Below are 21,498 nucleotides of genomic sequence, written 5' to 3'. Positions count from 1 at the left end.
ATGAATTATACAGAAGATGGATGCAGTAAACTGCAAAAAATGAGACCATCATTTATTATGCAACATTTTTGCAACAACAAAACTTCCTACATTATAGTTTCTCTGTTACCTATCCTGGGTTCTCTGGTACTGAGACTTCCTTAAAAGCCTTGATTCTGTCCTGGTTATAAAATCATGATGGCATCTGAACAATATTTGATTCTTTGGTGATGCCATGCCACTGACAATTCGAAATGATAAAAAATACGGAAGAGTTTTCCCTTGACAGACATCACAAAAGTCTCAGCATACACTTTGTTCTGGTTTATGAACCAACACAAGTAGATTTGGCCTTAAACATTTCTCTGTGTGGTCTGTTCTCAAAGATTGGAGAATCATATGCTGTTTCTTGGTCATAATTTGATGAATTTCGTTTCTTTGAATAACAAACGTCCTCAGGTTTCTTGTATATTCGGTTCCTGGTGTGAGGGTAGCCTTCAAATATATAGTCGGTTGGATCAAAAATTGGGGACTCTCTTCGTGACCTGCACCGAGTGTTGCTCTGGTATGGGTGGTCAGATGTATTGAACAGTGGGGATCCTTTCCTTAAAGCGGCATTAGCCTTCAAACAGTTCTCCATCACCTTGGCTTCCTCTTTGAATCTTTCTTTGATGTCTTTCAGATCCTGCAGAATTCTGCCTGATCTTGAATGGTTTGCAGGATTCCATCCCTGAAGTTTTGATGTATTATATAAGTTGGTCGAGGAATTGCAGCGCATGTATGGGCCTCTATTGCACTCATTGCACAAGTGTTTCCATCTCTCCAGGTTGAAGGCTTGTCTCTTTACATTGTCAGAGATGCACGAATAAGCCTGCAACTAATTAGGATTCTAACTGAGAAAGCAAAAAACAACATAATAAAGATGAGCAACAGAAACATCTTTAGTTTGATGAAGACAAAAGTGTATTGCTAAATATGCATATTAATGCAGTCCTACCTAACCTGCCGATGCTGTTGGTGAAATTTAGCTGTCTAAAAGGGTTTTCTGCTGTTAAATTAAATGCTGTGTTCAATATTTATGGTCCTATCACGAGAGGGAACCCTATGTAGTACATGCTATATAATCCATTCAATGAGTTGAATAATGCACTTCATTTGCATGACCATTTTTTGCTTTTTTTTTTTTTTTTTTTTCAACAGAACATGACCATTTTTACTTTACGGGCTTCTTTCACAGTCCATGACAAGACTTGGTATCTCATGGAGGTTTTACCTACCATATTAACAGAATGATGTCTAATCGCAATTATTCCAAAACTTTCTCCTTAATTAAACTTGAGAATTTTAAGTTTAAATAATAGAAAAGAAGTTATATCCCTCATGAAACATAATTCTCAAGTAAATGCAATAAACCAATGTATTAAATACATGAATTTTCTCTAATGCTATGAAATTCTTGAACATAACTATGCAGAGATTCCAAATGGAAATTAACCCCAGTTTATGGAAAAGGATTTGTCTAACCTCCAAGACAAGCTTAAAGGCAATCTCAGCCTTGGGGTGCTTGTTCTTATCTGGATGAAGCTGCAGAGCTGCACCAAGAAACAATATCCTCTCTCTTACGAAACAGGCAAGAAAAGCACATCACAAATTGAAAACAACCAACCCATCAACAAAGCCTACCCAGTTTATGATACCGCTTTCGTATAACATCCATCTCTGCATCTTCCTCTACCTATAATCAAGTTATATTGAAGAGAACGGATTTGAATCAGATAAAAGGATCTGCCCATAAAGCAAGAAAGACAGACAATTAATCAAAAATGAACATACGTACTCCGAGCAGGCGATACCAGTCGATGAAATGAGACTTAACAGGCCTAAAATTATGCCTATGAGAACAAGAAATGGAGCGGGTGGACAGAGAGCAAATTTCCAACACCAACTGGGATTTGACGGTATCAGATTCTTTACCCATTTTAGAGAAAGAAAATGGATAGTGAACAAGAAAAATGGAGTATGTGGAATTTAAATGTGGGTGTGCGTTTTCTTGGTTTTTTATTTCAACAAGAATTAAGAAGGTGGAGCGGTTAAGAAAAAAGAGCAAAGTTTGCGGGAGAGATTTTTGAAAGTGGATCAGTTGGTGGGAAGTGTAGAGACGGAGACCTTAACGTTAACTTGGGCCACGTTGCTGTCATCCGTCTCTCCTCTCGCAGGGTTCAAAGGCTATTAAGCTTCTTAGTTTTTCCTTAATCACTATTAACATATTTAAAACAAATTTTATGGGCTAATGGGATATTTGATAAAAGTATTTTGCTTATATATTTATTTATTTACTGTAAGGCCGGAGCGTATGGTTGGGGTGAGTGACCCACCCATATAATGCCCAGTTGAAACGGTGGCAAAAGCTACAACCTTTATTTCTTCAAAATTATGCCCAGAGATTGGGAAACTTCAAATTTGATTGATTGGTGTCTGTTGGTTGGGTATGGATTAATAGCTGGGATCGGCAGCATCCTCTTCTACATGAAGCAGTTGCATTCCCCATCCAAACCAATGACGAAATTTCCTATTTAATTGCAATTTGAGCCTCGTGGGTTTCTTTGTCTTTTTAAATAAGAGAAATACCATTTCATTAATTAATTAATAGTTAATTTTATTAAAATAAAAAAATTAAATAATAATTGGATTTTTCACGCATTTCCTCTTGATTTCTTCTTCTTCTTCTTCTTCTTCTCTTTTTTGAATTGAACTCCTCATATTTTATGTATTTATTGCTTTTAAGCTGCTACAGCAGTTCTCCATTTCCTACGACATCAGCAATATGGAGTTTTTGTTTTTTGTCCTTTTCTCTGATGGACCTTTCAATTTCCTCTAATTCGATTTATGGCGGCGGGGGCAATGGGGAACGCCGCCGGAGCAGCGGTGTTTTTGTACATTTTGAGTCGGAATGGGCAGGGAAGAAGCCGATCGGAGTGGGGATTTGTCGAAATCAAGATAGGGGAGGAGGAGGATCGCTCGCAGGCCAGCACAAGCACCGGCGACTTGGCTTGAAACAATAACTACGCTATCGGAGACGCTTTATTCTGAGACTTTAGGCAAATGGCCGATTGGAGATTTGGCTTTTGGTATCAATTACCTCATGCGGAGGCAGGTAGGCTGCGCTTATTATCTAAATTCTAGGGGTTTAGCGTTCAGGCTTGACTGAAGAGCGAAGATATTTGTTTTTGTATCTCTTAATTTTAGAGACAGCACTAGACTCACATCCCTTCATTTTTTATTCATGCAATTTATTTCTGCCTTCTTGCTTAGCTTTTTAATTTGAGCTTTGTACTTTCTTCTTCTTACAGCTAAAAGAAATTAAGTTTGCAGAGTTGAATAACATGTTGAGATTACTAACCCTTTGCATGTTTTTCTCCACGAAGCCCTTTCCAGTGTTTTTGGAGTCTGCAGGATATTGTCTGGACGATGTTCTTCTTCAGAAGCCTAAAGCAGGGGTGAGTAACCATTCTGCATTAGAACGCTCTTCGATTTATATGACATGCAAAGCTGTCCATATCATATTTTGAAACATAGTATGCTTTAAATATATTAAGAGATGAGCTGGGTGATACAGGTAGCATATTTACATGGACCCACTCTTTAATATACTCTTACCATTTTCAGTGAACTCGTTTTGGGTTTTCCTTTTCCAAATAGAACCGCGATACTAAATCCTGATACTGGATAAAAGTTGACTTGTTTAACTCGACTGTAAATAAAAGTAGCTCACAGCTTCCCCCAATTGTAGCACTGTCACCGTAGATAAAAGTTGAATCTTCACAGGCCAATTAACTTGTTAGTTTTGCGTCTTGATCGTGAAAACACCAATAAGGATGGATTTGTAAACTATTGTTGGTGGATCTGATATTTTGAAGTAGTTGTGTAGCTTATCGTCTTCTCTATACTATAAGTTCTATGATTATAGTATTGTGTGTGTGTGTTTGAAATGGAGATTGCATTAACTTTTTGCAGCAATGATTGCAGCTTCTGAAGCCAGCATTCACAATTATACATGATAAAGATTCAAAATGTTTCCTTCTATTAATTTGTGGTATTCATAGCATCAAAGATACATTAACAGCAGCAACTGGTGCTGTGGTTCCTTTTCATCATTCAGTTTTACATGATGGTGGGATAAGCAATTAAGTTTTAGGATATGCCCACTGTGGAATGGTTGCTGCTAGTTGTTGGATTGCTAAGCTCAGCAATCCTTGCATGCTCAAGGCACTTGACGAACATCCCGACCACAATGTTAAGGTAATTGCAATATATATTTGGTACGAAATGCAATCATACTATATTTGTTTTCATTGACATTTCTTTAAATTTTCTTATGTTACATCCTGCATGTGAACTTTATGTGGACTTCTTTTGGATGAGTTCTCAAATCTACTTTTCAAATTTATAATTACAAGTAAGTTCAAATTATTAATATATTTTAACATGTAACTTGCAAAATTTGTGTTCAATCATTTTCATTTCGTGGTGCTCAGCATAGAAGTGTACTGCAATTGCATCCAGCTGAAGCCACTATCAGAGATCGTTTAACCTTTCATACTTGAAATGTTCTATATCATTTTGATTTTTTATTTTGAAAATTTATATTTCATTGAAGATTTATGATTGATTAATGTTCTTGCTATGTGCCTTGACATTCTGTTATCATGGTTTGTATAGGAAACATTGTACAGATTCATGTAGTACAGTTCTCCCCTTCTATGAACTTTGCATCTAATTCTTCATTAATTGTCTTCAGATTGTTGGGCATTCACTTGGTGGGGGTACTGCTGCATTATTAACATATGTTGTTTGGGAACAGAAGGAGTTCTCTTCTAGCACTTGCATCACATTTGCCCCAGGCTGGTTACTGCTGATCTTACTATATTTTTTCCAGTCTTGATTAACTGTTCTAAAACCTAAATGATCCACTAAATCATGAAAAATTACTTTTTTGATGCGCAGGGATTTTAAAAACCTAACCACAAGAATCGTATTGGCTTTGCCATTATTAAAAGTTTTTCCTTCTGCATAATTTATGGATTTGTATGATGCAAATCCACATCCAGCTAGAGTCACATATCTTTTGTTTCCAGCAAGCATATCTTTCATTGCCATGGCACACGCCGTCTCAGACTCAATGTTCCTAAAACGGCAAGGATCAATAGAAGCAGATCAATGAAGTAGTGTAATAAGTGTATAATGATGTGTCTTGGCTAGTATGATACAATTTTCACTAAATGCCTTGAACTGCACTATTTGCAGCTGCCTGTATGACGTGTGATTTTGCAGAATCAGGTAAGCACTTTATCACTAATATAATCTATGGATCTGATCTGGTGCCTACATTTTCAGCTGCTTCTGTTGATAACCTTCGCTCTGAAGTACAAATTCAGTCTTGACTTAAACCCAATGCTAATTCTTTAGTCTTTACCATCTACTGTCAGGCTTCTTATTCTTAAATGTTTGACCGGGTAACAGCATCATCTTGTTTAAATGATTTATGGGATCAGGTTGAGCACACCAGAGTCCTAAATGTTGTTTATCGTTCTGCAACTGCTCTGGATCTCATCTACCATCTATAGCTATTGCCAAAGCCAGAGTTGCTGGTGCAGGTGCTCTTCTGTGCCCTGTTCCTAGGAGCACTCAGGTAAGATCTTGATTATCCGTGTGGTTTACAATCCTGAGACCTGTAGTCAAACCTCTCATTTGTTGATCATGTGAAGCTATTAAATCAATTGAAATTTTGATGTGATGTTTTCTATATATACATATAAGATCTTTAACGACACTATTTATTGGTCTCCCAACTTGATAAGATCTCTGTTATATATATATATATATATATATATATATATATATATATATATATATATAGGTCGTGATGAAGCGAGCACAAAATGTTGCCCAAGCTGTTGTTAGAACACCTTTATCTTTTTCATCATGGCTATGCATGGGGCCATGATGTCTCTCTGTGGTGCATCAGCACACTCTAAAGTTGATGCTTTGCCAGAAGCTTTTGTGGTATCTGAAAGTTCTGAAACTATTGTCACTCAAGTTCAAACAAAAGAATCTGTGCAGAACAAACTAGGATGTAATTCAAGCAGTGAATCAGGGCATGATGATACTGAGGAAGACGGGCCTCTTATTCCTAATGATAGAGTCATGAATTCATCTGCCATTGAAGATGTTACTGAAGGTGAGCTGTGGTATGAACTGGAGAAGGAGCTTCAGAGGCATGAGAGTGAAGTGGATATTGACGCGCGGGCAGAAGAAGCTGCAGTAGCAAAAGAAAATACTGTAGAAGAAAATATTATAACCAATGCATTTGAAACCAAAAGTCCCATCATTTCGGCTGATGTTTCAGATAGCAACCAGTTAGAATCTTGCATACTGTTTCCGTGCCTTCTTCCAATACTGCTAATTTAGATGATGATGGGTCACTGAACACGTGGTTATACACGAGACTCCTAGAGAACTGTACAGCAAGATCCGCCTTTCACGGACGACGATTAATGATCATTAAATGCCAATGAATAAGAAGATGTTGGAATTGTTAGTCATGGAACTGGAAAGCAATGAAGATTGTAAAATTTTAAAATAAGCCTTACAGTAAACCATAAGCCTTTCAGTGTTTAGATTTCCATTTTAAAATTTCTTCTATTATTACGTTGATATTAATTATGAATTCGAGAGGGTTGAGAATATCGAATTATCTCACCATCCCTATATTAAATTATATTGAAGGCCTGTAAGCAAAGGGATAATTACTTCTAAATAAAAACATAATCAACTAGCATAATACCCATGCATAATTTATAATTTATAATTTAATTTTTAATTATATTTTAAATAAAATAAATTATTAATATTAAATTAATTTTAAAATAAAAATGTTCTATTATTTAATTTAATTTGAATAAATTTTAACCTATCATGATAATAATTTTTTAATTAATTTATGTTATAATTAATTAAAATGCCTATTTAATTCTTTTTATACATTTATTAAGAGTAATTTTCATTATTATTTTTTTGTTTAAAATGTAATTAAAGTATTTTATTTAAAAAATAATTTAAATTTCATAAAATTTTTATATTTTATCTCATAATTTATGTAAATCGATATTTATTTTTTATAAATGATAGAAAATATATTAAATTAATGAGAATAATATTATTTTTAAAATGTATAAATATAATATTTTTTGCTATTAATATAATAAAAAATTATTAAATTGTTAATGATGAATTAAATTATTTAATTTTAGTAATAATGAAAATATATAATATTATTATCAATTAAAAATAACATTCTATTATATTATTTTTAAAATTACTACATCTAAATGTAAATTTTTTTATTTATCTCAATATTTTTTTATAAAATAATTATTTGACAAAAATAGTTATCACTTTACATAAATTTGTAATATAAAATAAATACATTTCATTAAAGTTATAATTTTAAAATTTCATATTTTCTATTATTAAAATAAATACTATAAATACATATTATTTTTCAAAAAGGTAAATTTCATGATTATAATATTATAACTTTAATCGTTCTTAATCATCTTTATTTGTAGCTAAATTTTCAATGTTATTATATTTATAATTTATCTTTAAAATTCTACTTTTATATAAAAATATAGTTAAGAGATAATTTATGCACTAAGATATAGATATTTAATTAAAATTTAAAAATAATTTTGATGAAAATTAATTATAATAAAATATAGATAATAAAAATATTAATTATAATTTTATTCGATATATAATTATAATGAAATAAGATATTCAAAGTTTAAGAAATATTAAATAAGAAAATTTAAAAAATTAATAATTAAATAAATATTAATTAGAGATATTTAAATAAATAAATTTTGAGAATAATAACTAATAATTTTAAAATAAATAATAAAATATAAAAAATATTTGAGCATATTTAGATTAAATAAAAATACTTGATAAAAAATGGTGTTTGATGTATATCAAAAATCTCATATGATACTATATATTGACAAATAAATGAAAATCATTTAAATAAAAAAATAATTTATAACTAAATATTATTGAATTGAAAAAGGGTAACAAAAACATTTAAATTCAATTTTTTAAAAGTAAAATGTTTCTTATTTACTTAGCTATTTCAATTAAATGATCATAAGTTGGCCATAATGACGGTGATGATAATAATAATAATAAGTATTAATCAATTTTAGGAAAGCAAAATAAAAAGAATATTAAATTATTAACATAAAAAATAATATATACTAATTATAAATAAGTCAAATCTCTATTATTTTATTTTTATAACTTTTTATGTAGACTACACCCTTGTCTCTTAAATTTTTTAATAAATATTTTATAATAAAAAATATAGAAAATACAATAAAAATATTTGTTAAAGATATAAAATAATTTAAAATTGAATTATATGATACTTGATTATCATATCACAAATTAATGATTAATTTTTTTAAACTAAGGCCATCAAAAATCTATTATTATTATATGGAGGGTAACATTTGGTAAAAAATGTTTTTACAAAAATGAATTTATAAAAAAATAATATAAATAATTTTTAAATATTATATTTAATTATAAAAGATCTTAATTTTTAAAAATAAAAATCAAAAAAATAATAATTTAAATCATAAAAATTAAAGTAATATTGTAAATAATAATAATAATTATAAGAGAAATAAAAAAGTAATAATTGGTATTTATAAAATAATATAAATAATTTGTAAATATTACATTTAATTACTAAATGTTTTAATTTTTAAAAAAATAGTAATTTGAATATCAATGCTAAGGTAATAATAATAATAATAATAATAATAATAATAATAATAATAATAATAATAATAATAATTAAAAGAGAAATAAAAAAATTAAATAATAATTAATATAAATGAGAGTATTTATTATTAATTATGAAATTATAAATTAATAATCAATGTTCCTTAAATCAATGGTCTTCAATTACCTTTTATTATTATTATTATTATTATTATTATTATTATTATTATTATTATAGAATAATATAAATAATTTATAAATATTGTATTTAATTATAAAATATCTTAATTTTTAAAAAATTAAATTTAAAAAAAATAATAATTTAAATCATAAATTTTAATGTAGTATTTTAAATAATAATGATAATTAAAAGATAAATAAAAAATTAAATAGTAATTAGTATAGAAGATAACATTTATAGAAAATGATATGTGACAAAATTTCTAAGAAAAATGTTATGTCATTTTCCTGTGAATATATATATATATATATATATATATAAATTGTATTTAAAAAATTAAATTATATAATAATTGTATGTTACAACTTTCAGAAAATATAGAAAAATAGTCATTGATAAATTTAATTAAAAATTATCGATCGGTATAAATATAATATATTTAAAATCTTACCTCCTCTTTAATTTATTTTATAAAAATATGAACCACTTCTTTATTAGAAAGTGAAAATATAACATATATAAAATTAATATATGTTTTTATTCGATAAAATTTATAAATTAGTTCAATTAATACTTAATTTTTTATTTCTCTAATTAAATTGAACCTTTCAAGTATTTATAATAATGATAATAATAATAACAACAATAATAATAGCTATTTATTATAGTATTAAAGTGTAATAATTAAATAATTTATAACTTATATATGCATAATTAGGAAATTAATAACTTAATCATAATTTTAAAAAATTATATAATTAATTAATAAAAAATAAAACTTCAATGGGCAGATGTATACACATATATATATATAAATAATTTTTCTAAATAATAATAAAACAATATAATATGATTAATATTAATATTAGTTTTTTATTAATTATACTATAAAGAATATATTAAAAAAATTGAATATTAACATAAATTTCTTATTTTTTATTACTATGAAAATAAAATTTTATTCCATTTTTTCATAATTCATTATATATATGTAACATTTAATATATAATTAAAAAAATATTTTTATTAAATATGTGTTAAAGTAAAATAAAATAAAGGTAAATTAAAATTTATTAAATATATAAAAAAGAGAGAGATGGTAAATTATTTAACTCTATGTGATCGGATAATAAAATATTTAACTCTATATGATAATTTTTTATAGTATAATTTTAAATTATTTTATTAATTTAAGATGTATAATTCTTAAATTTTTTATAATTAAATGAAATAATAAAAAATTTAAGAATCCTTAAATGAGAAATTTATAAATTTTTGAAATATATCTGCTATTTTTAAGTAGTTAGCTATAAATGCATTCTCTGTAAATGCATTCCTACTTTATAAATGCTATTTTTAAATTATGGTAATAACGATAATAGTAAATATATTTAAAAGAAAAGTGTTACAAATCATTTCCCTGTAAATGTATTCGTACTTTATATATATATAAGAAATGATTGTATTTAGAAAATCAAATTATATAATAATTGTATATTATAACTTTCAGGAAACATAGAAAAATAATTATCAATAAATTTAATTAAAAATTATCAATTAGTATAAATACAATATATTTAAAATATTACCTCCTATTAAATTTGTTTTATAAAACTATGGACCACTTATTTATCAGAAAGTAAAAATGTAACATAAATAAAATTAATATATATTTTTATTAGGTAAAATTAATAATTTAGTTTAATTAATTCTTAATTTTTTCTTTTTCTAATTAAATTGAACATTTTAAATATTTATAATAATAATAATAAAATAATAATAATAATAATAGCTATTTATTATAATATTTAAATGTAATAATTAAACAATTTATAATTTATATATGCATAATTAAAAAATTAATAAGTTAATCATAATTTAAAAAATTTATACAATTAATTAATAAAAAATCAAACTTCAAACAGGGTAGGTGTGCATATATATATATATATATATATAATTTTTTTAAATAATAATAAAATAATATAATATAATTAATACTAATATTAATTATTTATTAATTATACTATAAAGAATATTAAAAAATAATAAAAATTGTATGTTAACATAAATTTCTTAATTTGAATTACTGTGGAAATAAAATTCTATTTCATTTTTTCATAATTCATTTTATATATATAATATTTAATATATAATTAAAAATATATTTTTATTAAATATGTGTTAAAATAAAATAAAATAAAATTAAAGTAAATTAAAATTTATTAAATATATAAAAAAAGAGAAGATAAATTATTTAACTCCATGTAATAAAAGAATAAAATATTTAACTCCATGTGATAGTTTTTATAGTATAATTATAAATTATTTTATTAATTTTAAAATATATAATTTTTAAATTTTTATAATTAAATGAAATAATAAAAAATTTAAGAATTCTTAAATGAGAAATTTATAAATTTTTAAAATATATATGCTATTTTTAATTAGATAGCCATAAAAATTATAGTAATAATAAATATATTTAAAAGAAAAATATAATTAAATAAAAATAAAATTAAATACTTAATATAAAAGATAATAATTACTTACATTAATTATAATAATTGTTAAATATAATAATTTTTATATAGTAAGTGACATGTAGCAGTACTAAAATTTAGAGTGCCACGTGGCAACAATAAAAAAAAAATCTCTTCACTTAAGAAAAAAAATCTCTCCGTTTTATGTGTGTGTGACAAAGTAATAAATTCAATTTAATATTGTCATTTGGCATATTATAACTTTTAGAAAATATAAAAAAAATAGTCATTAATAAATATAATAAATTTAAAATCTTACCTCCTCTTGAATTTTTTTTATAAAAATATGAATCACTTTTTTATCAGAAAGTGAAAATGCAATATATATGAAATTAATATATATTTTTATTAGGTAAAATTAATTTAATTAATTCTTAATTTTTATTTTCTCTAATTAAGTGGGACAGATATGCATATATATATATAAAATTTTTCTAAATAATATAATATGATTAATACTAATATTAGTTATTTATTTATTATACTATAAAGAATATCAAAAAAATAATGAAAATTTAATATTAACATAATTTTTTTATTTTTCATTACTATGAAAATAAAATTTTATTTCATTTTTTATAAATTATTATATATATATATAATTAAAAATATGTTTTCATTAAATATGTGTTAAAATAAAATAAAATCTAGATAAATTAAAATTTATTAAACATATAAAAAAGAGAGAAGTGATAAATCATTTAACTCCATGTGATAAGATGATAAAATATTTAACTCTATGTGATAATTTTTATAGTATAATTTTAAATTATTTTATTAATTTTAAGATTTATAATTCTTAAATTTTTATAATTAAATGTAATAATAAAAAAATTAAAATTTTTTAAATGCAAAATTTATAAATTTTTGAAATATATCTATTATTTTTAATTAGTTAAATATAAAAACTATGATAATAAATGATAATAATAGTAATAGTAAAATATTTAAAAGGAAATTAAAATTAAATAAAAAATATAATTAAATATTTAATATAAAAGACAATAATTACTTATATTAATTATTATAATTATAAAATATAATAATTTTTTATATAATAAATTTCATGTGATAGCATTAAAATTTAAAATTTAAAATACCACATAACAATAATAATAAAAAATTTTCATACTTTAATAAAAATATATTAATTTTAAAATTTTATATAACGAGAAACTTTAATTATTTTAAATATTATTATGCAATATAAAAATAAAAATTTACAACATCTAAAAAAAACAAAAGAAATATATATATATATATATATATTTTATTTTATTTTCATATTTGAGGAGACTTGCGAGCCTTCCCCGTAGGTGAGGCTTCCAAAAATTGACGGGCAGGCCTGCCTAAAGTAGGGCTGGACCCGCTCGCCTAAAAGGTGTGTTCGTTTGTACAAGGTGTCGGCACGACCCGCCGTCTCTATACGATCATTGACGTGTCGCCTTTCACCCCTGACAGGACGGGTTAAACAAAATTCAACATGCCCCATCTTTATTTATGGGCTGACGCCAACCCCTGCTTCTTATGTTTTCCGATGTGGGATATGGCTTTGTATACTTCCAAACAGCAGGTTTCAATTGGAATGGTCATCAAAATTCAAGAATCGAAATAAACCTCTACAAATAAGAATACCTTTACTCTTGATAAAAAAAAAAAAAAGAAAAGAATACCTTTACTTTGTTTATTATTGTCTTTCCAAATTAAGCCAATCAAATTAAAAAACGACTTGAGCATTTTAGTGATACAAGTGGATCGAGCGTGCAAGGATAATTGAAGTCTAAACAACTTGAAGAAAATTTTATAATGCATCCATATGGGAACTAATACAGTTAGGTGTTGAATCACCCCAACGACTCGTTTGAATTGATGAAGAAGGGAGGTGAAAGAAAATAACGAGGGAAAATAAAGTGGAATATCCACTTTCCCTTGCGGAGAAAGAAGAGAAAATAGGGGAGAGAGGAAAATACCCTGCATGAAATAACAGCACAAGAGAGGGATATTTTCTCTCCATTTTATTTACCTAAACCCAAAGAAGGAAAATAAGAAAAAATCATTCTTTTATTTTTCTTTCTCCCATAACTGATCTAAACAGATGATTAAAAACTAGGGATTTACTCATACTAAACTATTAATAATTTTAATTTATATTTTTTTAATTTTAATACATAAAAATAATATAACATCTTAAATTTTTTATTAATTACTTTATTTTATTTAATAAAAATTTCATTATAAAAATAATTAATATATATATATTTATAATAGTGATTGCTACTTATTATAATATTAAAAGGGTAACTATTAAATAATTTATAATTCACATGTAACAGAGAATGTAATATGATAATACTATAAAAGAAAATAACACACGACAATAGTTAGCTTTGAGAAATATTTACCTGCTTTATATATATATATATAAAGTTTTGCTTCCAAATAGAGATATGCTAAGGATGGAATGCATTCATGAAGGATGACAACTGACCATGTTTTGTTTTATTGCAATAAATTCTTGCTTTAATTTTATAAAGTAAAAAAGCTCACTCTCCCTACTAGGAGCCTTCCAATCATCACTCTTCTAGAACATGAAAACGGTTTTCATTAGCCCCATCCCTGATCAATGGGGAAAACAAGATCGAAGCAGCCTGTCTTGAAACACCACTACCCTTCAATGTACGGCTGGGCAAGTTTTGATATCAGCCACCATATCGGGTCTTAAGGGATTCTGGGGGCTCTTCTTCCATTATACCTGCACCAGTTGTTGCTAGATACTCATGGATGGTTGTTTTACGATCTCCAAGGAAAGTATGATCCAAAAAGTTGTCATGAGCTACACTGCCCAGATTCTTTGCTGCCAATACACTGCAGGGCATTTTGTCACTTTCAATTTATACACAGAGAAGGCTGTATCGAAAACAGGGTTCAAGGAAAATTATTGGCACCCACTCAAGGACTTCAAATGAACAAAATAGCTTCAACTTATTCTTCTGGCAGCTCAAAAACAAACTGGGCCAGGAGAAGTAAACGGGCTCATTCAGATGACAAAATTTAAGGACAACAACAAACGAGAAATCCTGTACTGAAGAAACTGGTGAAATTTTAATATTCAGGAGGCCAGAAATTCTGCTCCGGCAATCCTTTCACGTTTAATAAAAGCCCGCTTATTTCTCTTTGATGTGCAAAACTAATAAGCTGTTCTTTGGGTCAAAGTTACATTATCTACTCTGCTACCATATGTGCAAATATTTTGTTTCAACCTCACCTTGCTACCATCTCATATGCAATTTAAGCAACATAGCTCTCTGACTTTCATGTGCTATGCAAGTACTGTCAAGTTATTCAATGAAGACTTCTATAAAATTTCCAGATTGCATGGCAGTATGTTATCAAACGTAGCACTTACCAGTGCCGAAGATAAGTACGACAAGGTAAGATATCATCTCTCCAGATCTTGTGGATGTTAAACCTTCCATAATGCTGAAAATAAATCTCCTTGCTCCCTGCATGAGATTAGGTGGCGGATATCATATTGCCTTGTGTTACAGTTAATTGATGGCAAAAGAGCCAACAACAATTAGGAAATGGAAAATTATGATATCAACTCAGCCAAAGGCATGATTCAGAGTGCAACCTCAGACATCAAAATGATATTGTTAATTACTCTATGTAGAGAACCTCATCATTAGATGATTGAACCATTGTCTTGTTTATTGGAGACAGCCCTCAGGATGATATAAATTGCAGAATATCACCAGGAAGCTGGTCACATGCTCATGAAGCACATTACCAGTAACTGTGTCACATTCTTTTTCAATGTGCCACCTTATGGGCGCCTAGCTAGAACAGATTACCTTTGCATCTAATTTGGAAAAATTCCTCATCACTGTAACGAGCACAAAGCACCTGTATCCATTTGCAAACCAGCAGTTTATTAACAAAAATTGATGTGCTCATACAAAGCAAGGTAAAGAACGTGTATATGAAAGAGAAGAATAAGCTACAGCAAACTAAAAATATCAACATCCATATACCGCTGGACTATCAAATGGCTTGCAATCAAGTGTTTGAGGCATAACCTGCCAATGGTGGGATGAGAAAAACACATAAAACAGCCGTTTCAAAATAGCTTGATCAATCAAAGAACAGTAATCATTGCTAAAAAAATCCAGCAACTCACAGCTAAAAATCGAAACTCAAGCTCCCTTTCCATAAAAGCAGGGATCTGACTTCACAAAATAACACACATTTAGACAAGTTTATCAACAACACATACAATCACCCAATTCTTCCTCACTTTTTAAAATCACAGTTTCTAGAATTGAACACAACTACTCTATGCACATTCCTATATACCTCTGATTTATCAATCTCAAAAACTGTAACTATAAGAGTTTCCCACTCGCAAGGCTCCACACTCAAGCTCGAAATCTCCTGCAAACATTTATAAATTTACGAACAGATAAAGACAGCTATTACATCAAAGCTAATAGATTTGTCTTTGAATTTTTTTATAGCGGTTTAGAGACCTTAGTTTCAGGCTTAGCGATGCCACGTTCGAAGAAAACGGGCGCCACATGAGCGAACACGCGCCGGAATCCGTTCAATCTCGCAACTCTGAAATTTACCAGATCAGGAAATGTGCTTCTTGCGCTTCTTTCTGTTCCATCAAACATCATATCAAACAACCAATACATGTGTAAATTAAACTTAGTCAAATGATGTTGAAAAAATTATACGTGCCGGAGAGGAGAGAACCGAAGCCACAAATGGAGATGAGACCGGAGGGAGAGAGAACGCTATGGAAATCGGACTCGTCACTGAGTTCGGTAATTCCCGGTTGAGAGATAGCCGAGGACATGATAGGAGAGAGTCGACGGAGAGTTCTCCGGTGGAAAGAATTGGGAGATAATTTAAGTGAGTAGAATGTTGAACTGTTAAGAGGCAAGAGGGTGATCGGATAGTGAAAAGAACACGCGCGCCAGGGGCGTGATGGAGGAGGTTGAAGGAAAGGGAAAGTGAGAGAGAGAGAGGTGTTCATATGAGAGAACAACTGGAAAATTACATTGGAAGGGTTGCCTGATGACAAACAACTGACGTAAGAGTAGATTCCGATTTTCGAGCATTGTAATTGTGATTTTGTTCAATGACAGGGGTACTTTGGTCAGCTCGTGAGGAAGAGCTTCACATGCATTACACGTGACCTTTTTTTTTTGAACTTTTACAATTAGTTATACGACGTCGTGCTTCTCATTCATACGTCCCTGCCTCACTGCTTCTGGTCTTCACAGATTGCTGGTTCTCACTTTCCACCGAAGACGATGCCACTGAAATGGTAAGCATGTAACCCTGGAAAGAAAAAGCAAATTAATCTTTTTTTTGTTATGGATTTAATGTCAAATTTCGAATTCAAATTTGAATGTGTAGTGTTTTGCATTGGCATCCCAATGCAGGAACAACTGCGAACACCCAAATCGTCAACGAGGTGTCGCAGTGCGTAGAGAGCATCAGCGGAGTTATAGAAGGGAGGTGGAAAGCTACTCTAAACTCCTATAAACCCATGGTCCGAGGTTAATCATGTTTATTTCTCATTTGAGCTCTTTTTTTTTTAAGAAAATATTTCTGAAATTTGATTTAATTTGGTCAACAGAACAGTCGCGAGCTGCTGAGTTTCCACGCGATTTCTTGGGGATTTCTCTACTGGAGCAGCCAAAACAAGTACTATTTCATGATCTGGGGTCAAAGGTTCGTTGTCGAGGCGGATTCAACAATTAGACCATAATGGAGAAACTTCAGTCTTGCGAATCGAGGTTGGCGCTTTTTTTCTGAGGTTACTTTCGTTAAGTTACTGATCCGAATATTTCAAAAAACGACAAAAAAGGTTACTGATCTGATGGAAAATTTTCATTGGATTTGTAAATGTGATTCTTTTGGTTGGTTTAATCTATGGCATTGTTTGATGTTTGTAATTTGTTATATGTAGGGGTTTGAGTATCAACTTGGAGACTTTCAGTTGAGAGTGGGAAAGGTTGTTCCAAGTCATTCTGGGAACTTGAGAGGAATCGTTATGGAGGTTATGAACTTTCATTTTATCTAATGCTCTGCTTTCTTTGGATAGTCTGATGTATTTATTTATTAATGCATGTTTTGGGCTTTGATTTCTTATGAATGCTAATGCAGACTCAGATTTCAAGTTTTTGACTTTTTGGAATCATTTATGTTGTAGAGATGTTGGCTTCTTTCATAGCATATTTGCCCTGATCTGGTGGATATATAGGAATCGGATTCACAATGCTCATTAAGCACTTTGTTTTTGTCAAAAGGTTAAAGCTTTTGTAGCTGAGATACAATCTATTGGTATAATCCCTGTTACTGAATTGTTCTTAGTTTTCTGAGGGTGTAGGACTGAGGACTGAGTACAATATATTCAACTTTGTGATACTTTGACATTATTAGTATTATGACATCACACCAAGCATACTTTCTCATGCCTATAATAATGCTTTTACTGTCTTTCTCCATTGCTTGTTGAAACTTGGTTGTTAAAACCACAAGCCATTCTAATTGACTTGTTGCTTTGAAGGTTGAGTATCTTTCCATATCTTCAATGGATAAAGCCAGACAAATCATGGAAGAATTTGTTGATATATGGCTAGAAGCCATCTCAAAAAGATCATTACGGGGTCATTTTTTGCATATAGAACCTAACTTTGCTAAGTATGGCTCTTGGATCACTATACTCCACAACACACGGCTGTGCAGTGTGCTACAGGCTACTGTTGTGGCTTAAATGATTGCAGCACAGACAGTGCCGGCTGCTAGAAATTAAGCATGGAATTACTTTTACCATAGGCTTATTGTACAACTGACCCTTTTTTGTAAGCTAAAAGATGAATGATCATGATTTGATATTATGTTTTGTTGTATTCTATGCTGCCACTTTCTTGATTTGGCCATTATATTTTTTTTTCATGCCAGTGAAAATATGCAATAATAAGAAAATGGATCTAAGTATCCTTTTATAGTATGAAAGATAATATTGGGTAGCCTGATCGTTAGGTGCTTTTTATTGAATTCTTACACTATATGATATTTTTCAACACAGTTCTAACCTAATGTGCTCTACTTATCTAACTGGAGCATCTGTATATCTACGCTTCACATGACCAAACCATCTCAATCTCCCTTCTCTTAACTTATCTTCAATTGGCACCACTCTTACATTTTCTCTAATACTCTCATTATGGACTTTATCTAGTCTAGTATGGTCATTCATCCACCTTAATATTCTCATTTTCGCAACTCTTATTCTATACACATACAACTCACTACCATATAACATAATCGGTCGTATGGTTGTATGGTAAAATTTTCCTTTCAACTTATTGAGAATCTTGTGATCATATAAAACTTTCGTGTCAGATCTCCACTTTAACTATTCGGCTTTAATCCTATGACTAACATCCTCCTCACATCCCCCATTTACTTGAGGGACTGAGCCGAGATATTTAAAGTGATTACTTTGGGACAGTACCATTCCATCCAAATTAACTCATTCCCTATTACCAGTTCGGTCTTCACTGAACTTGCAATGCATATATTATGTTTTCGTTCTACTTAACTTAAAGCACTTTGATTCTAGAGTACTTCTCCAAACCTCTAGCTTTCTATTAATTTCTTCTTGCGTCTCATCTATCAGAACTATATCTAAATAGGACTGCCAGATTCGAAACACTCCGACCTGCGGAATTTGAACCAGCGACCTAAGGATGACTAACAGGGTTCTAAACTGCCAACCAAATTAAAAGAAATTTGCATTTCCAAAAGACAAAGTCAAGCATTAGGAAAAGGAAATTAAAAGTTGATTCTTTAAGGATAGAGAAAATGCATACCACATCCGTTGCCAAAATCACAAACTGATCTCTGCTTGTTATGCTTCTTTGGGTCACATCAGGTATGGAAATGAACCCAAAATCTTTTACACAGTAATCACCAAAGGCTCTTGATAATGCGAGTCCCGGCCTCTTTCCATTTGGCATCCAGACCCTGTACACCCCTGGCTCATCATGTAAACAGGCTCATCATGTAAACAGAACACTCGACCATTGGACTGTATTATTCGTTCAGCCTCCTCTACAACCACCTTAAACAGAAGCAAAAATCTTCAGGTAACAAAATGCTTACATATAACATTGATTGCATATTGAGGGAGGAAAAGCACTAACAGGGTAAACTGGGTTTGAAGTCGATGGTAAGCTGAATTGGCGCCAAACTGCCATCATCAGAAGTTGTTGCCAGCACAGCCCGAGAATCCCCAACTTTTGCTATAACAAGGTGTTCACCCTGAAGACAATTGGCGAAAAATTTTAGGCTACTTCTCATTCACTTTACAAAATTCTTACTTAGCAAGAGGCCTACAGGCTAATCATTATTGTTAGGGCTCTAGTGAATAGTTATTGTTTTGTCTTCCAAGTTGGAAATTTGGACCCAAAATTTTGGTACTCCTTTAGAAGTTGTATTTCACGTTCTGCGTCAGGAAACTTTTATTTTGCTTTGAAATAATCAGAGAAAGATCATTAACGAGTGATGAAACATTAAATAGCAAAATGACATAATCCCCAATTGCTTCCACATCCAACAATGGAATAATGCATCTAACCTGTTTGACGATTGTTACAGAAGGTATCGATGTCAGGATGCTGGTTGAGTTCCTGATCAATGGCAGCATAAGTTTTCAAATAGGACTGCTTCCAAATATCAAACTGATGGAGATCTCTATCCAATTCCATTTGGAAATCTATGTCAAGCGACGTCAATGCAAGAGTTTCTTGCCAATTGCACAGCAAAGAAGAAGGAACAGATTCTTTAACCCTTTTGGAAACAACATGTCCCCATGGACCATGCCCATAAAAAATCCCACAAAAGATGATGTCCTCTTGGCATCCAAATTCCTACCAAACCAAAAACAAATATTCAGTAAGAAAGACCAATGCATCACTAGACGTTAGTAAAGTATAGCTCTAAAACTAGCAGAATGAACAAACTCTTATAACGGATTCTAATTAGATTGGGAAGACTAAGTCAAAGAAGGACCAATCTCAAACAGCAAAAGTAGCCGGTACATGAACAAACTTTTCTTTAACTTTTATGATGATCAGCACATAAACGCTTCAAATGGATTGACATACCTCCCACACAATCAAGCTATCTTGATTAATTCCTTTCTGTCCTCTCTTGGAGCAGACGGAGGCAAAATTATTTGATCTGCTGGACTTGACAATGCCAGAGGACCTCAACATCAACTCGCCCCTCCTTGCATCCTTTGCCAAAGCTTCTGCAGCTTCCCTTCCAACATATTTTTGGGAGTTCTTCCCTTTCTTGATTGATACTGTCCTAGCTAATCCATCAAAAAAGAGATGGAAAAAGCACCATTGCTTTTACTACCTAATCAAAATAAACAAATGAAGCTGTTTTATATCGATTAATCTGTCCAAACTTGAAATAATTTCAATGGTTTACAAAATCATAAAAACAAACATACAAGGTGCATATTCACTTTCGCGTGGAATAATTTCAACCGTGCTGTTCTTTATTTAGCTTCATTAGTCATTAAATTCATAAGAACAACTAATATATGCAAATTTCCCCGGATACAAACATACAGAATGTCACGTTTCTGTGCGCACTGAGTTAACACTCTTAAGAGGTTTCGAAGTCTTTTCTTTTGAACTCATCCCCTCAAAACTTTTCAGCCAAGCTAAATCCATCACATGATATATATATATGTGAAGTCACCTCGACCGAACAATTTTTCAATTCAAGGAAAAAAATAGAACATCTAAGTTCCAAGAGAAGCAAAATCAAAGTTCGCTTTCTATGATCGCTCACATCACCAAGTCAATAAGAGAAAAAGAAAAGAAGTATACAAAACCTTGTCCGTAAGCTACT

General features: G+C 29.9%; 2 protein-coding genes and 3 pseudogenes across 3 annotated transcripts; 2 read left to right on the top strand and 3 right to left on the bottom strand.

Moving 5' to 3' along the window:
* Nucleotides 1-31: 31 nt before the first annotated feature.
* On the bottom strand, nt 32-2,178 carry LOC110660271 (uncharacterized). Of its 2 annotated transcripts, none has more exons than XM_058136436.1 (4): nt 1,817-2,178; nt 1,663-1,714; nt 1,504-1,571; nt 32-856 (listed from the first exon to the last, which is right to left on the bottom strand). In XM_058136436.1, the coding sequence occupies exons 1-4, from the start codon at nt 1,955-1,957 to the stop codon at nt 305-307; spliced, it is 813 nt and encodes a 270-aa protein (XP_057992419.1). In that variant the 5' UTR covers nt 1,958-2,178; the 3' UTR covers nt 32-304. The 2 variants fall into 2 exon arrangements, with proteins under 2 accessions (XP_057992419.1, XP_021674206.2); XM_021818514.2 differs by having other exon boundaries at nt 32-850.
* A 404-nt stretch (nt 2,179-2,582) lies between these two features.
* LOC110660274 (uncharacterized) lies at nt 2,583-6,820 on the top strand (annotated as a pseudogene).
* A 7,176-nt stretch (nt 6,821-13,996) lies between these two features.
* Nucleotides 13,997-16,587, bottom strand: LOC110631441 (uncharacterized; the record flags this gene model as incomplete). The annotated part of the gene is made up of 8 exons (XM_058137209.1): nt 13,997-14,415; nt 14,957-15,053; nt 15,405-15,456; nt 15,585-15,629; nt 15,731-15,775; nt 15,907-15,984; nt 16,080-16,210; nt 16,290-16,587. Coding segments are annotated over 8 exons (912 nt in total), but the record flags the coding sequence as incomplete, so codon positions are not given.
* A 216-nt stretch (nt 16,588-16,803) lies between these two features.
* Nucleotides 16,804-18,504, top strand: LOC110631442 (mediator of RNA polymerase II transcription subunit 20a-like; annotated as a pseudogene).
* A 714-nt stretch (nt 18,505-19,218) lies between these two features.
* Nucleotides 19,219-21,475, bottom strand: LOC110631440 (probable protein phosphatase 2C 34; annotated as a pseudogene).
* Nucleotides 21,476-21,498: the final 23 nt, after the last annotated feature.

The sequence above is a fragment of the Hevea brasiliensis genome, chromosome 15 (genome assembly GCF_030052815.1).
Source record: "Hevea brasiliensis isolate MT/VB/25A 57/8 chromosome 15, ASM3005281v1, whole genome shotgun sequence".
Taxonomy (NCBI): Eukaryota; Viridiplantae; Streptophyta; class Magnoliopsida; order Malpighiales; family Euphorbiaceae; genus Hevea; species Hevea brasiliensis.
The sequence above is the reverse complement of the archived record's forward strand: the minus strand, read 5'-3'. Positions and strand labels throughout refer to the sequence as shown.